This window comes from Vombatus ursinus, unplaced genomic scaffold (assembly GCF_900497805.2).
Source record: "Vombatus ursinus unplaced genomic scaffold, bare-nosed wombat genome assembly UNPS02015106.1, whole genome shotgun sequence".
NCBI lineage: Eukaryota > Metazoa > Chordata > Mammalia > Diprotodontia > Vombatidae > Vombatus > Vombatus ursinus.
Genome location: NW_020954884.1, coordinates 899,126 through 915,341, shown reverse-complemented (window position 1 = coordinate 915,341; position 16,216 = coordinate 899,126). Strand labels below are relative to the sequence as shown.

Sequence of the window (16,216 nt, the reverse complement as noted above, 5' to 3'; positions counted from 1 at the left end):
AGATCTGGATTTTCACTCTGAGTACCGCCCTGCTTTGAGCAAGGAGTCCCTTACCCTCTCTGGGCCTCAGTTCCCTGATCTGCAAAATGTTGTAGTTTGTAGGGAAACTCCAAACTGATTTTTTAATGCAATTTTAAATTACTTATAAAATGGATGAAAGGGGATTTTATTCACTCCTTCTATAAGATAATAGGGTAGCCATAGGGGGAAAAAGTGCAAAGCAAAGTGAAACTTTCTTTTCCTTTCCCAATTTAAAACCGTATTTTTCTTTTCTTTGAACTTTTAAAAGTTGTTTTGGAGTTTTAACTTCTTTCTCCTCTTTCTAACTTGGAAATATTTTCTGTGATTGACTCCCTCCTCCGTCGTCTTCCAAATTCTTCTGCTCCCCAACGCCCCCAAGCATTTTTCGGACGCTTGTTGTTACCCTTAATTACATCCAGCCCTGACTACCTCTCACTCACTTGCGACCCTGCGGGGCTCCTGCGCCTGCGCGCCACACCTTTCGGGCTGCCTGGCCCCAGAGCCTGGGCTCAGCGTACCCCTCCCCTGCGGCCGCCTGGGGCTTGACTCCTCCTCCGCCCCAGCAACGCGAGGCCCTCGCTAGGAGAGGCGCCCTTCGCTACTGGTTGCCCCTAACAACAAGAGGACGCGGCTGGCTCAGCCAAACGGGTCTCCCTAGTCCGCAGGTGTTCGCTGTCCAGGGGAGCAGGCGGAGCCATGTCGGACATAGTGTGCAAGTGGTTAAACCAGGAGGTGAAGCTGTCCCGGACAGTGAGTGAGTATCGGACCAGGGGCCTGGTGGGGCTGGAGAGGGGAGGGAGAAGCCCATTCATTCCTCCACGGAGTTGAAGGATGGAAGGGCAACCTGCCCCAGGTTTTTGGTGCAGAAGAAAGCCCAAGTAATGGCTCTAGTTCATAGCATCGTAACTCTAGAGCTGGAAGGGAGTTATTTTCTTCGAGGTTATCTAGTTCAATCTCCTCAGTTGTACGGATGAGGAAACTGAGGACCAAAGACTTCCTTGAGCCCCCCATAGGTTGTAAGTATCATAGGTGATCTGACTCTAGAGAGGGTTTTTTCACCTTTTTCGAGTGCCATGGATCGATCCCCGTTAGCAGTTTGAAGCCTATTGGACCCTTTCTCAGAATAATGTTATTAATACACAAGAGAAAATGCGTAAGTTTACAAAGGAAAACAACTGATATTGAAACATAGTTATCAAAATGTTTTTTAAAAAGTTCACAGACCTTAGGTTAAGAACTCTTGCCTAGGGCCTAGGGCTTGCCGCCTTAGCTATCTCCCACGGTTGCCCTTGATATCTCAGCCCACCATGGGGTTAACCTCATAACCCCTCTTTTTCCAACCCCCATTCTAATGTACTGCCTTGTTAATATAATTAAGATTTCACAGGATTTCATGTCATAAGGAATTTCTTTTCTCATTTGAGCAAAAAGAGCTTATGAATGTTTTTTTTACTAGCATGGAGAGAGGGAAATGCTTGGTATTAAAAAAAAAATACTTGAAGAATATCATCTACCATCATAGATTTAGAACTGGAAAGGACCTTAGAGGTCATCATGTCCAGGCCCTTTGTTTTAAAGTTAAGGAAACCAAGGGCCAGAGAGATGACATTATTTGGCGTGCACAAAGTTACACAGGCAGTAAGTATCAAAGCAAGAATTCAAACCCAGGTCTTGTTGACTCAAATTTAGTCTTTTTGACATTTACCTCTGTCTGTCAATCACCTATCATGCTACAAGTCACCAAGATACATCCTTGCCTTGTATTGGATACTTTTCCCCAGCAGTACACATATAACTCAGTGCCAATTTCAGGGCTGATCTAGGTACTGATGATGACAATGGTGATGATAATAAAGACTCAAATGTACAAAACATTTTAAGGTTTGCAAAGTGCAGACTTTGTTATCTAATTTGATTCTCACAACACCATTGTGAGGTAGGTGCTATTATGATCACTATTTTCCATAAGAACACTAAGGCATAGAAAGGTTGCCTCACTTGCCCATTGTTACATAGCTAATAGGTGCTTGATGTACAGCATAAGTCCAAGTCTTCCTCAACTACAAGTCCAACACCCTGTCCACTATTCCACCCTGCTTCTCCTACATCATCATTAGAGATTGCTGTTCAAAATTTGTCCCCGAAGTGTGGCAGTAAGGAGTTTTATCACTTAATTTCTCCAGGGCTAAATTTTCCCGACCGTGAAATAAGGAGATTAAACTAGATGGTCCCCAAGGTGCCTTCCAGCTTTTAATTCTGTGATCCAATGGAGGGCAATGGCCTTAAATTAGAATTACCTCTCACCTGCTAGATCCTGTAAGCTGATGCTTTAGATCTCCAGTGGGCTGGTACCACAGCAAGAACAGACTGCTATATCTTTGTGGTAAAAGATGCAGTTAATTTGTGTGATGATTTAACAGCCTTAATGCCCTAATCCCATTACAGAGTGAACTTCACCTGCTGGTAGGCTCATATGACAACTGTTGTGTTCTCACAGCAGTGTGCCTCATCAGTCACAAAGGCTTGGTTTGTCCTCATTGTCTTGGCAAAGAGTCCATTATGCATTGGTGCCATTTTATCTTGGGACTTTTGCTGAAGAGATCTATTGGTTTGTCTTTGCTGTGGTACCAATCTCCTGAAACTTTTAATAGCATTGGTTTCTATGATATAGTAGTTATGGTACAATTCCATCTTAAGGCCATTTCTCCAAAGTGAATCATGGCCTTAGAGATAATCTAGTCCAACTTTGTGGATGGGGAAATTGTGCCCAAAAGAAATTAAATGCCACAAATGTTGCCTTTCACACAGTAGTGACAAGTTTTCAGTAACGGTCACTGGGTTTTCAAAAAACAGATTGCGTTCTGCAGCAGAAACTTGATATTTCTTCTTTACCAAACTTCCATTTCCTACACTGAGATATAATAGGCAAAACTGACCACTCAGCTCTGTCATGGTCCCACAGTGGATCTTATTGTCTCTCTAAAGTGTAATATTAATAGATGATATTTAGTATCTTTTACTCACTCAAAAACTTCCTCTTCTTTCAGTATGCAAGCAAAAATACAATATTGAATTATTAATTTAGACTTCTGTTTAGTAAAATTATTACCAGATTGTTTAGCCTAATGTGGCTTATTTACTTGCCCAGTAAAAAAAAAAAAATTGCTGAAGGGTCTCCAGGGCTAAATTACAGATTGAAACACTTAAAAATAGATATATAAAATTAATTTAAAAAAAAAACCATAAGCAGAAGAGTAGCACCTAATCAATTTTGGTAATGCCAGCTTGAAAAAAAGAGTATTTTTTAAAGTTTAGAAGACCGCAACACTTCAAGAAAAAGTCCTAAAGACATGGGCTGTTACTGGAAAATTCCCAGCTTATGCTTCCCTGCGGTATAGCTGTTGCTTGTTAGCAGAAATACAGTGGCCTATCCTAGGAACCCCATGTACTCTCACTATATACTACATTTCTTTTCATCTTAACTGCTTGGATAGTATATTGAGAAAGAAACAAACCCCCAGGGAGCCAGACTGTAGACTATATAGTGCTTTTCAGACTAAAGTTATGCCTTGAGTTGTACTTGGAAACAAACAGACATCAGTGGAAAATATAAACAGATGGTGTAGTATCCTCTTTGCTGTTAAGACACATATAGACCATTCTGTGCTGCACACATTAAAACTTTTACATGATTTTAAAGAAAATGGGCAATTATGTTCAAGATAAAGAAACTTGAAGCAAAAAAAAATCTAATTTTCCAAATGTAATAAAGACAGCACTATTGCTTATAAGGTCACGAAGGTTTTTTACAAGAATTTACTTTTTCCCCCAGATGTACTTTGTTACACAGGATTTTTTTTTGGTTAATGGTTGAACCATGGAAGGATATTAAGAAATTAACTCTTAGATAATCTCTTTCTTTAAATCTTTTCAGTGATAGTCCATATGCTACTCTCATGTAGTACAGTCTGGGATTTATATAGTGATGCATAACTTGTTTTGCTAAATACATCTCCTTGGCCAGAACTACAGGGATTCAATCATGGAGCGATGCTTTCACTTCAAAAATCACGTACTGGTTTCCAATTGGAGAGAAAAAAGAGAGGTGGATTTTGGTGGTATCTCTTAGGAATATATGCAAACCACTAGCCTGGAAATCAGGTTCCCAATCTGTAAAATGAAATAGTTGAACTAGGCAATCTATTAGTCACCTCTAAATTCTCTAATCCAGTGGTAATCCTAGAGATTTACTAAATTATAGGGGACAAAATAAGAATGGGATGTGTTTTTCTGTTGCCTTGATGACTCAGATTCTGTTTTGATGAATGTTAACTACAGATGGCAAATAGCTAGAAAGAGCCAAAAGTTAAGTCAATCATATTTTTCTGCATATCCAAAGAATCATAGAATTTGAAGGAAAAAAATCTATTTGGAGAGAAAATGAGATCAAAGGATCCTTAACTGATGATACTCAATACTCTCTTAATCCTTAGCATACTCTGTATTTTCCTCTTAATGACATTGTAAATTTGGCATCTAGCACCTTCATATGCCAGTTAAAACAATATTACAAATGGGTCCCAATACAGGAAAATCCAAATCCAAATCTATTCAAGATTCTTGCATCGAGAGCTAAGATGAACTAACATCCATTAAACTGAGAATATTCAGCAAGTTAAATGTAACAATAATTCCTTCCAAAATAATTTGAGATAAATAAGGTAATTAAAATTAACTACTAAAATGTAATAGAACATGAAAGGATAATATTAGCATAAACTTTTTTTTTTTGAGATTTAAGCAATTCTTTTACAACAGAAAAGAACACATGGATAATAATACTGCCAATAAGGTTTTGTGTAATTCTTGATGCTTTTCTCATTTTTTCCCCCAAGAATATGACTTGTATCCTTCTACTCAAGCAGGAAGTCATTCAGTCAGTTTTGTTGCTGTTCAGTAGTGTCTGAGTCTTCATGAGAATGACTGAGGCCAGGTTTGAACTCAGGAAGATAAGTCTCCCTGACTCTAGGCCTGGTGATCTATCTGCTCCGTCACCTAGCAGCCATTTAGTCAATAAACATTTGTTAATGCCTGCTGGTACAATGCATAGTACTAGATCCTTGGGAAAAATACAAAGTTAAATCAAGCCCTCTGCCCTTAAAGATTTTATGGTCTCCTAGGGATTGGTTAAAAAACCAAACATTTAGTTGAGACAAATGGCAGCCCTCTCAATTCCATCTAGCATACAGAGCAACTTAAATATAAAGAATTCCAAAGGACTGTCAAACTATTTTTTTAACTAGAATATATTGCTTTTAAATAGTCTTGTTGTACAGACTTGATATTTGATGAATGTCAATATTAGTATTAGAAAATATCATAATATAATACTTTTTATTTCTTATATATCACAAATGTTAAGTGTTTGTCCAGGCTTTGTCGAAATTATCAAGTATTATTCAAAGGAAAACCATACATAGTAAAGCTTCCAAATAGTTTCCTCACACTACACCCCACCCTTAGATGCTCACATAGTGTAGCATAGGATTTTTCTCCCTCTTAGATGAAAATTGTTGGACAATCTAAAAGATATTTAAAATCAGAGAATTTTGGAGATATAAAGACCCTTTGTTCTAAACCTTTTTTCTTGAACATTTTAGGAAACTGAGACACCTCCTTAACTGAGGTTAAGGAAATTGCCCAAAATTAATTAGTGTCAGATCCAGGTCTGCAACCCTAACTTTTCACAAATTTCAGACATCATGTTCATCAGAAAATTTATTCCTTTTAGTATCAACATCACAGTCTGCTTTCAATATTCTCTGCATAACTTGGCACCATTGTGCTTCATTGCAATGTTGCTCAGAATGAATAGGAGATGAGATAGTGAGTCTAATAGCGCCTAGGCATTGTGCAAATCAAGATCAGACCATTCAGACCTTTAGTTTAATAAAACTTCTTTTTTCAAATTTCCAAGAAGGGGAGGGTGGGCAGTCCCATGAAACAAAGCAATAAGGTAGGAATTGAGATTTAATGCCAGATATTGAGGCTTTTTGTAAACTACATTAAATGCTTGAAAGGGATAGGTTATCGGAGTTGATGATTTCAGTCTCATACTAGAGAAAAAATAAAATAGAACTAAATCTGTTTTTCAAGTGGGATTAGACACAGGCTAGCTCTTTACTTGCTGAACATTGATCTTTTAATAAAGCCATTCAAATTATACAATATTGTTGGTTGTTCAGTCATTTTCAGTCATGTCTGAGTCTTTATGACCCCATCTGGGGTTTTCTTACCCCCTCAAACAGGGTTAAGTGACTTTTCCAGGGTCACACAGCTATTAAGTGTCTGAAACCAGATTTGAAATCAGGAAGATGAGTCTTCCTGACTTCAGGTTTGGCACTCTATCCACTGTACCACTCATTGCCCCAGCACTTCACAAGTATCTCATTTTATCTTCACAACAACTCTTGAGAGGTAGGTGATATTCTTATTTTACAGATTTTATTTTTTTACAGATAAGGAAACTGAAGCAAACAGAAATAAAGTGACTTACCTAAAGGTCTGAGACGTAGTTAGAAAATCCTGATATTACCTGCTAATATCAATCAGATTGCCAGACTTCATCTGGTCAGCATAATTAGGGACTGCTCTTTTAGCAGACTTCCAAGGATTGCCTGTATCCAAGGCCCTCCAGGTTTTTCAATTCTGAGCTTCTTTTTGGTCTCCCATGCAAATGAATAGAAAGGAAAAACAGAAAAAGTCCCAAGGTAGAAAGTCATTTCAAGGTACCATCCTCCACTTCAATTCTGTGTTTCAAAATTTTGACTTCGTTGCATGTTTAGTAACAAGTTTTTTAGCCTATTGATGCTTTGTAAACATATAGAAAAGTAAGCTGGGATCAAAAGGCAGCATGTCTTTACTAGGACATTCTAGGCATGCCAGAATGCCAGAATCACCATAGTTCCTATTGTAATAGGGTAGATCAAGGTAATGCTGTAGAGATAGTCTCTCTTGCTATTTGTGTGGACAAGCCGGGAAGATGTTGATTATAGAGTAATACTGTTAGGTAGATTCAGAACTAGTTGAATGACTGGCCCCAAAGAATAGCCATTAATTGCTCGGATGAAAGTCTTTAATGCAGTGCCCCAAGGATCTACCTTTGCCTTTGTGCATGCTTATAAGTGGAAGACATAGAAGGCATACCCATCAAATTTGCAGATGACATGTTACTGGGACAGATAGTGGACACATTGGATGATGATGTTGAGATTCTAAAAGACTGATGAACAGCCAAATTGCATAAGATGAAACTGAATAGAGATAAATGCAAAATTATACACTTGGGTTTAAAAAATCCACTTCACAAATATGAGAAGAAAATTATATGGCTAGATAGCAGTTTCTGGAAAATTATTCTGGGGTCATAATGAACTGGAAGTTCATCAGTTTGACAAGGCATTCAAGCAAATGATGGCATCCTAAACTGCACTGAGAAACATGGTATTCAGAACTATTCAGAAGAGAATTATTCCCCTTTTATTGTTCCTTGGACCAAGTAATGGGCTATCTGAGCAATGTGTTCAGTTCTGAGAACTGAATTTTAGGAAGCATTGATAAGCTTGTATTTTGAGAAGAGGCAACCAGGATGGTAATGGAACAGGGGAAACTACTATATGAGACTTAATTAATGGAAACTGGGATATTTGGGAAGGAAAAGACAGTTAGAGATTGATGGCGTCAAGCATTTGAAGAGACGGTTTTATGGAATGAGGATGCTACTTGGACTGCTTGGTCATAGAAGTTAGAATTAGGGGACAACACATGCAACTTTCAATGATTAAGGTTTCAGCTGTGTACATAGAGAACCTTTTGGCACTTAAGAGTTGTCCAAAATGGAATGAGTTGTCTCCCTTCACTGCCTTTGAGGTCTTTGAATGGAACTGGGTAACCACTTTTCTATAATGCTGTAGAAGAGTCTTATTAGACAAGATGGACCTCTGAGGTCCCTTTTAATTCTGACATTCTGTGTTAGTATCTGGTAATATTTTTACATCTTCTTTCCTGCCAGTATAGTCATTTGTTTAACCCATGTGCCAGGGTATTGTTGTCTGGAATAAGAAATATTATTAGAGAAGAGATTCAATGACACATTTTTGATGTATAGCACAGATTCTATGTATGTCTTTGAATTGCATCAATAGTATCCAGTGCACAACTTTCAAGATGTTTTATCTTTGAACTTACACTAATATACTAAAAAGGACTTGGAGAAAAATGCAGACTAACATTGGACCTGTAAGGTAGCGTTTCATTCTAGTAATGAATGTTTAGTCTTACACTGCCCTAGACATGCTAGCAAAAGTTAATGAAATTATGAGAGATGTATTATCTGATCCTACAACCCATCAACAAATGTTATGGAAATGAGAGAAAAAAGGATACAGGCTGACAAAGAACTGCCCTAGTTTGTTGTGTTCATGATGCAGAAATTGTGGTTATTATGAATTCACCTAACAAGTTAAAAGAAGCTGAAGAATATTTTTTGGTAAAAGATACGGAAATAATTTGGGACACAGCTCCTTTGCCTTTTGATTATTTTTTGCAGAAATTTAAAATTTTAAAATTTTAAATTTTGCAGTAAGTGTTCCATGTTATATATACTAGTCAATAATCAATAAACATTTATCAAGCACCTACTATGTGCTAGGCACATACACCTACTATTAAGCACATACTATGTGCTAAGCGCTGAGAATACAAATAAGAAAAAGGCAGTCCCTGCCTTCAAGAAGCTCACAATCTAATGCAGAAAGTACACAAAAGGAAGCTGACAAACAGGAGCTGGAGGGTACCCAGTCCATGGGCATGATGTTCATGGAATGTAAACCAAACAGAGCAGCTGAGGATAAAGGAACTCAGCTGGAAAAATCTGAACCCTCAATAAGGGAAATCTTGGGAGGATTTCATTGTGCTGCCCTCTAGCCTTCTAATCAGAGAGTACAAGCAGAGGGTACTTAGAGTACTGAGAATCAGCTACACAGAAAGTAACATGATGAGATACTCTTCACTGCATTTTAGGAAAGACACAAATGACCAAAAAAGCAGGTTGATATCAATCTTTTTTTTTTTTCCGGAAAGCAGTTCCCTTGCTATCTCCAGGCATTACTTTCAATTCAGGTCTATAGCCTATGAGCATCTATGAATAGATTCCACAGTTACACTTGAGAATACAGTATAATAAATTACTGTCACCCCCCCATCCAATAAACTCCAGTGGCTTCCTGTTACCTCCAGGATCAAATCCAAAACCCTCTGTTTAGCTATTAAAGTCCTTTATAACCTTGTGCCCTCACACCTGTCAAGTCTTCTTATACCTTATCCCTCTATAGTTCAGTAACTCTGGCCTCCTAACGGCTCCTCCCACAAGATACTCCATCTTGCAATTCTGGACATTTTCACTGGATATCCCCCATGCCTGGAATTCTCTCTCTCTTCACTTCTACCCTCTGACTTACCTCCTTCAAATGTCATCTGACATCCAATCTTCTGCAATAAGCTTTTCTCAGTATTCCTTAATGTTAGTGCCTTCCCCCTGAAATTATCTCCAATTTATTCTGTACATAGCTTCTTTTCCTATTTTTGCGTGTTGTCTCCCTCCATTAGATTGGGAGCTCCTTAAAAACAGAGACTTATAAATAATTTGTTTTAAAAAATAAATAAATAATTTTAATAAATAAATGTATTTGTTTTACCTTTTTAGCCCCAGTACTTAGCCAGGTACTTGGCACCTGTAGGTGCTTAATAAATGCTTAACTACTTGACTGATCACTCCATTTGATGCTAGACAACCAAAATATTTTAGTACTCATGCCTTTGTTTTTAACTCTAGCATTATAGTCATAGAATATTAGAAGTGACTCTAGAGATCATCTAATTCAACTTCTTCATGTTACAAATGATTAAACTGAGGCAGAGAGAAATGAAATAATATCTGATGATTCAGGTGCAGAGCCAAAGCTGTAATAACAGGTCTCCTGAGTGAATATCCAGTGCTGTTTCCCTTATATAATGTTTTTTAGTTTTATCAACTTCACTACTGTTTTATTTCTGTCTATGGTTATCTTGGGCAGCTGAGTGACACAGTGGATAGAGTGCCAAGTCTGTAGTCTAGAAGACTCATCTTCTTGAGTTCAAATCTGGCCTCAGCCACTTACTGACTGCATGACCCTGGACAAATCACTTAACCCTGTCTGCCTCAGTCTCCTCATCTCTCCAATGAGCTGGAGAAGGAAATGGCAAATTGCTCCAGTATCTTTGCCAAGAAAACACCAGATGGGGTCACAAAGAGTCATTCGTGACTGAACAATAACAATGCTTATCTTTGTTTTCTTCCAAAGACGCATATGCTAGTATGTATAGCTAATTTGTCCTTCTTGTATGATTTCTGAAACTTTATGCAGAACCCAAGGGGTGCCGTGGGCTGTGTTTGACACTATTCCTGAGGGTGGTACTCTCAGTCAGAAGCTCACGCCAACCCACTCTGCACACCGCCTAACACTGAATGATACTTTGGGGTAACTTCCAATCTCTTTAACTCTCAGCCTAGTTCAGCTTTAACTGCCCCATTGTGGGTAATAACATTTACTTTGATAATCCAATTCCCACTTACCATTCCTACTAGGAAAACTTCTACCACCTTGTCTTTTTTCTCCACTGTAGTATAGATAGGTAGATAGATAATTTAAAAATTAGAATAAATAATTAACTGAAATAATAAAATCATAATAATAAAATGGTATCAATGAGGCTTGGCATTAACTCCCATTTTCTTGCACATATAGCCACACATTTTGATCTCCCCACCTCATTCTATCCCCAAAACCCACAAGCATAGTCAGAATCCCTGGAAGGGGAAAATGCACTCCTGGTTTACTTATAATGAGAAGATCAATTCTTATCTCCTCAGCAGAGCACACGGCTTTGATTTGGACCTTGGAGTCATTTGTCCCCAAGAACTCAGTTCGCTGCAGCCTCCCTAACAAGATCTCTGATCTCATTGCATCTCTCACTTCTCTTATGTCTGCTCTTGTGCTCCTGTTTCTGCTACTGTTCCCAGCTGATGACTATACTCAGCCACACCCTACTCATGTAACCCGGCCCAGCAAGGATAAAAGAATCCATCCATCCTGTGCCCAGATAGCTGCATCCTGGCATTCATAAGTTTAGCATCCAGAGCAGCAAAGGGGAACCAATCTGATTTGGTTGCCTCTTTCTTTTTCAAAGGTCTGCTATTTGCCCTCTCCCTACACACCTACCCCCATGATGACAGATCTATGAGCATGCTCCCTCCTCAGTCCCAGTCTTTGCCTCGTTCTCCAGCATACATGGAGGAGGGAGATTGGGAGTAGACTTGCTCCCAGATGTGCTTGCCTTGTCTTCGGGCAGGATGAGTAGGAGGGTGGTAGGGCAAAGAGAAGAGGAGTCCTGTATTAGAGCACAGTTGTACTTTTGTCTTCCTTTTTGCCTTTTAGTCCCTGGAAGATGGGTTATTTTTTCTCAAAAACCTTTTTTTTTATAACTCAAGGAATTAAAGATATTTTTGTTTTGTTTTGTGTGAATTTAAGAGTTTCACATGTGTTATGTTCACTATTTTAAAAATGTTTTAATCTTTTAAAAATTCAGGCCCAAAGGCACTTGAAAAGGATTTTTCTAATGGCTTCCTACTTGGAGAACTTCTACACAAACACGAACTTCAGGATGATTTTCCTCAATTTTCAGAAGGCAGGTAAGGATGCTTATGCGCTGACTGTTCTTACTATTGGAATCTCGTGAGGCTGTGGAGCCAGAATGGGAAACGGACAGACAAGTGTGCCCTAGAGGCTGCAGGGAGACATGCCTACCTGCAATTCTACTGGGCTACTGAAAAGTTTCAGGAAATAGCCTCTATTGCCATGCTTTTCAATTTGGAGATTGAGAAATTGGCCTGAATGTGAGGATGGAATGTGAAAGGAACGCTGATGATTTCTGATGCCAGTAGGGTTTCTTGAAAATGCCATTGGGATCGCCAGCGACAGAGTAGTGTGGGTCATCAGACATCACTTGAGGCTTAGAGAACCAGTGACAGATTGTGCAGCCCCCTCTTCTCCCTTAGGGAAAGGGAAAGCACCAGAGGCATGTGGGTGAGGTGATCACATCAGAGAAGCAGAAATAATACTGACAGGTAATGGTAAGAGGCCCTGCAAGCATGGAGTTCTTTGATGTTGGCCCATACTCACAGTAAAAACTATACTCACCCTTCTGGGACCTCTCGCTACCAATTCTTGGAATGCTTCCACTTGTCTGCTGTCCGGGTATCTTCTCCTTTATAACTTTTCCCTTAAGGTTAGAAGGGGGTTGAACAGTCAAGCTCACGTAGATAAGCATTGCTCAACCTGTGGGTTCATGTGGTTTGGGAGTGAGTGGAGAGTGAGGGTATTTTCAGCGATTACATGTGGGAGACTGAGTGAGCCAGTGCGGACCATGGGGGCCCTGGCTGGACATTGGTGAACTGGTGTGAGAAGAGCTGTGTAAAAGGTAGTTAGGACAGTCCTCTGGTTGCTAGTGTTCTTCCCCATGCTTGCTTTGTACCTATATTTAAATGTATACCAGCAGAATGAGCTGTGATCAAAAGTCTGTAAAACCATATTCTATGGCATGTGCTGTATTGGAATCATGAGTATGAGCTCTTCCTAGTTTGTTTTCAAGAAATGATTAACCTGGAACTTCCGCTTCTGGGAGCCAACGTGGAGGAGTAAGACATGAGTCTCTCTTACTCTCCCCTATTAACCTATGAAAGCCTAGAAAATATCCCCCCAGGAAAAACCCTGGAACAGCTGAACCACAAGAAAGATGGGGTGCAATAGTCCAGTAGCCCGGGTAGCTTGAGGAATTAACTGTAAAGGCCCCTCTTACCTTGGGGGAAGGGGAGCAGTACAGAACGGGAGGCATCCCAGCAAGCTAGTGGAAAGCCCCACCTCAGCGTACCAGGAAGAGATCCTGAAGCCCGGGTGGTGGAGCAGGCAAGTACTAACACCAGGACCCCCAAGTGCCTCATTGAAGGCGGGGAAACTAATGGAAACCAGCTCAGAAAACCACCAGGTGCCTCATCATTCTACAGCAACCAGCTCTCCTAGAGCCTCAGCAAAACTAAGGGAAGCAGCGCTCCAACGGGCCCCAGGTGGATAAACACCCTACAACATCCATCTGAAAGGAGCTGAAGAAAGCAAAAGGAAGGAAAGACCTGGATGAGCAGGAAATCTCCAGGAGCCACACTACCCAATCCTACCCCTGGAGTTCCAGTATTGTTGTTTCTAGCCCAACACCAGGTAAACTACCAGAATCCTATAGCCTCTAACTGCCAACATTGGAGGCCCCAACACACAGAGCCATTGACCAGGCCGTAGGCTCCCAACACAAGAAGCTTGGGTTATTGCCCTCTGCTCCCCAGCAGGAGCGCCCAATCTCTTTAAAGGCCAGGAAATAAGCAAACACCATGAGCAAAAAGAAATGTACTATAGATTCTTATTATGGGAAGAGTGAAGACCAAGGCAGAAATTCTGAAGAGGACACCATTGTCAACAAACCCACATCTGGAACCTCAAAAGGAAATGTGAACTGGTATGAAGCTCAAAAAGCCTTCTTAGAAGAGCTCAAGAAGGATTTTAAAAGTCAAATGAGAGAGGTAGAAGAAAAAATGGGAAAAGAAATGAGAGGTATGCAAGAGAGAGTCAATAGCTTAGAAAAGGAAGGATACAAATTAACTATAGAAAACAAGTCCTTAAAAAATACAATTGGCCAACTGGAAAAAATGTACACTGAAGAAAACAAGTCCCTAAAAAATACAGTTGACCAATTGGAAAAAAAGTACACTGAAGAAAACAAGTCCCTAAAAAAATACAATTGGCCAAATGGGTAAGGAGGTATAAAATCTAATAGGAGAAAATAATTTGTTAAAAATTAGAATTGAGCAAATGGAAGCTAATGACTCTATGAGAGAAGAAGAATCAGTCAAACAAAAACAAAAGAATGAAAAAATAGATGAAAACGTAAAACACCTCATTGGTAAAACAGCTGACCTGGAAAATAGATCCAGGAGAGACAATTTAAAAATTATTGGTCTACCCGAAAACCACGATGAAAAAAAGAGCCTGAACAGTATCTTTCAGGAAATCATAAAGGAAAACCGCCCTGAAGTCCTAGAACCAGAGGATAAAATAGCCAATAGAAAGAATCCACTGATCACCTCCTGAAAGAGATCCCAAATTGAACACACCAAGGAATATAGTAGTCAAATTCCAAAACTACCAGGTCAAAGAGAAAATACAGCAAGCAGCCAGAAAGAAACAATTTGAATATCGTGGAACCACAGTCAGGATTACATAGGACCTTGCAGCTTCTACATTAAAAGACTGTAGGGTGTGGAATATGATTTTTCATAAGGCAAAGGAGCTTGGATTACAACGAAGGATCAACTACCCAGTGAAAATGAGCATGATCTTTCAGGGAAGGAGATGGATATTCAACAAAATAGGGGACTTCCATACCTTCCTGATAAAAAGACCAGAGTTCAACAGAAAATTTGATCTTCAAATACAAGACTCAAGAGAGACATAAAAAGGTAAACAGGATAGAAAGAAACAACATGTTATTAATAAGGGCAAACTGTTTACATCCCTACAAGGGAAGATGACACTTGTAACTCTTGAGAACTGTATTGTTATTACACTATGTTAAAGGGGTATACATAAAGGCAGTGGGTATAAATTGATTTTGATGTAATGATGAAAAAAATCTAATCAAGTGGGTTAAATGGATCCAAGTAAGTGAATTAATCTGATCTAACTAAGAAAATGTACTGAGAGAAAAGGAAAGGAGGAGGCAGACAAGGGTAAGTTCCATCACAGGAAAAGGCACAAAAACCTATTACAGCAGAGGGAAGGAAGGGAGGCAGATGAGCATTGTTTGAACCTTACTCTCATCAGATTTGGCTCAAGAAGGAAATAACATAATCAGTTGGGCATAGAAATCTAACATGCCCTGTAGGCCGTAGGAAGGAAAAGGGGAAAGAAAAGGAAGGGGCTAATAGAAGGGAGGTGGGACTGAGGAAGGTGGTGGTCAAAAGCAAAACATTAGTGAGGAGGAAAAAGGACAAAGGAGAAAGAAAAGCATAAGGGGAGGGGCGGAAGGATGGAGAGAGACACAGGTAGTAATCATAATTGTGAATGTGATATATAAATGTAATGGAATACTATTATATTATAAGAAATGATGAACAGGCAGACTTCAGATAAACCTGGAAAGACTTGTATGGTTTGATGCTGAGTGAAGTGAGCAGAACCAGGAGAATGTTGTACATAATAACAGCCACATTGAGTGATGACTGACTTTGATAGACTTAACCCCAGATCTTAGACATCTCCAAAAGCCTCATGATGGAAAATGCTATCCACATCCAAAGAAAGAGCTATGGAGTTTGAATGCAGATCAAAGCACTATTTACTATTTTTTTTCTTCTGTTGTGTTTTGTTTCCTCTTTCTAGTGGTTCCTCCTATTGGTTCTAATTCTTACTTACAACATCACTAATGTGAAAATATGTTTAATAGGAATGTATATGTATAGCCTATATTAGATTGTGTGTTGTCTTGGGGAAGGAGATAGGGAGTGAGGGGGACAGAAATTTAAAACTCAAAAGTTTATGGAAGTAATTGTTGATAAATTAAAATAAACTAATAAAAATTGAAAGAAATGCTTAACCTGGGTCCTTGGGATGATTGAGAACATCTCAATTCATGATTGTTTAGTGACACTTTAGTAATTTAAGAATCTGTGTTGTTACAGATATGAAGACACCCTCCCCCACCAATGTATAGCACATCTTATGTGAGATTTTGAGATTTTCTCTGACCAAAAATTCATTAATTCATCAACCTTTTGCCAATTAGTGAAGAACTCTAGTCTCTAGAGAATACGTAGCCTAGAACTAGTTCTATATTCAGAGCAGCAAGGTTAATTGTAAAGTGTGCTGGATTGGAATTAGAGGACATGGGTTCAAATCCTGGTTCTGCCATTTAATATCTCTACAAACGTGGGTAGTCCCTCTGGTCTTCCATTTTCCCCTCTGTAAAATGTGAGGTTTGGGCTAGATGTCTTCTA

At 39.2% G+C, this 16,216-nt stretch overlaps 1 protein-coding gene across 1 annotated transcript in view; it reads left to right on the top strand.

Annotated features, from left to right (window-relative positions):
• Positions 1 to 701: 701 nt before the first annotated feature.
• Positions 702 to 16,216, top strand: part of SPEF2 (sperm flagellar 2) — a 222,718-nt gene continuing 207,203 nt past the window's right edge. The window contains exons 1-2 of the mRNA XM_027846244.1: positions 702 to 775; positions 11,707 to 11,809. Coding sequence (XP_027702045.1) covers positions 718 to 775; positions 11,707 to 11,809 — 161 coding nt within the window. The 5' untranslated portion in view covers positions 702 to 717. The remainder of the gene's footprint in view (positions 776 to 11,706; positions 11,810 to 16,216) is intronic.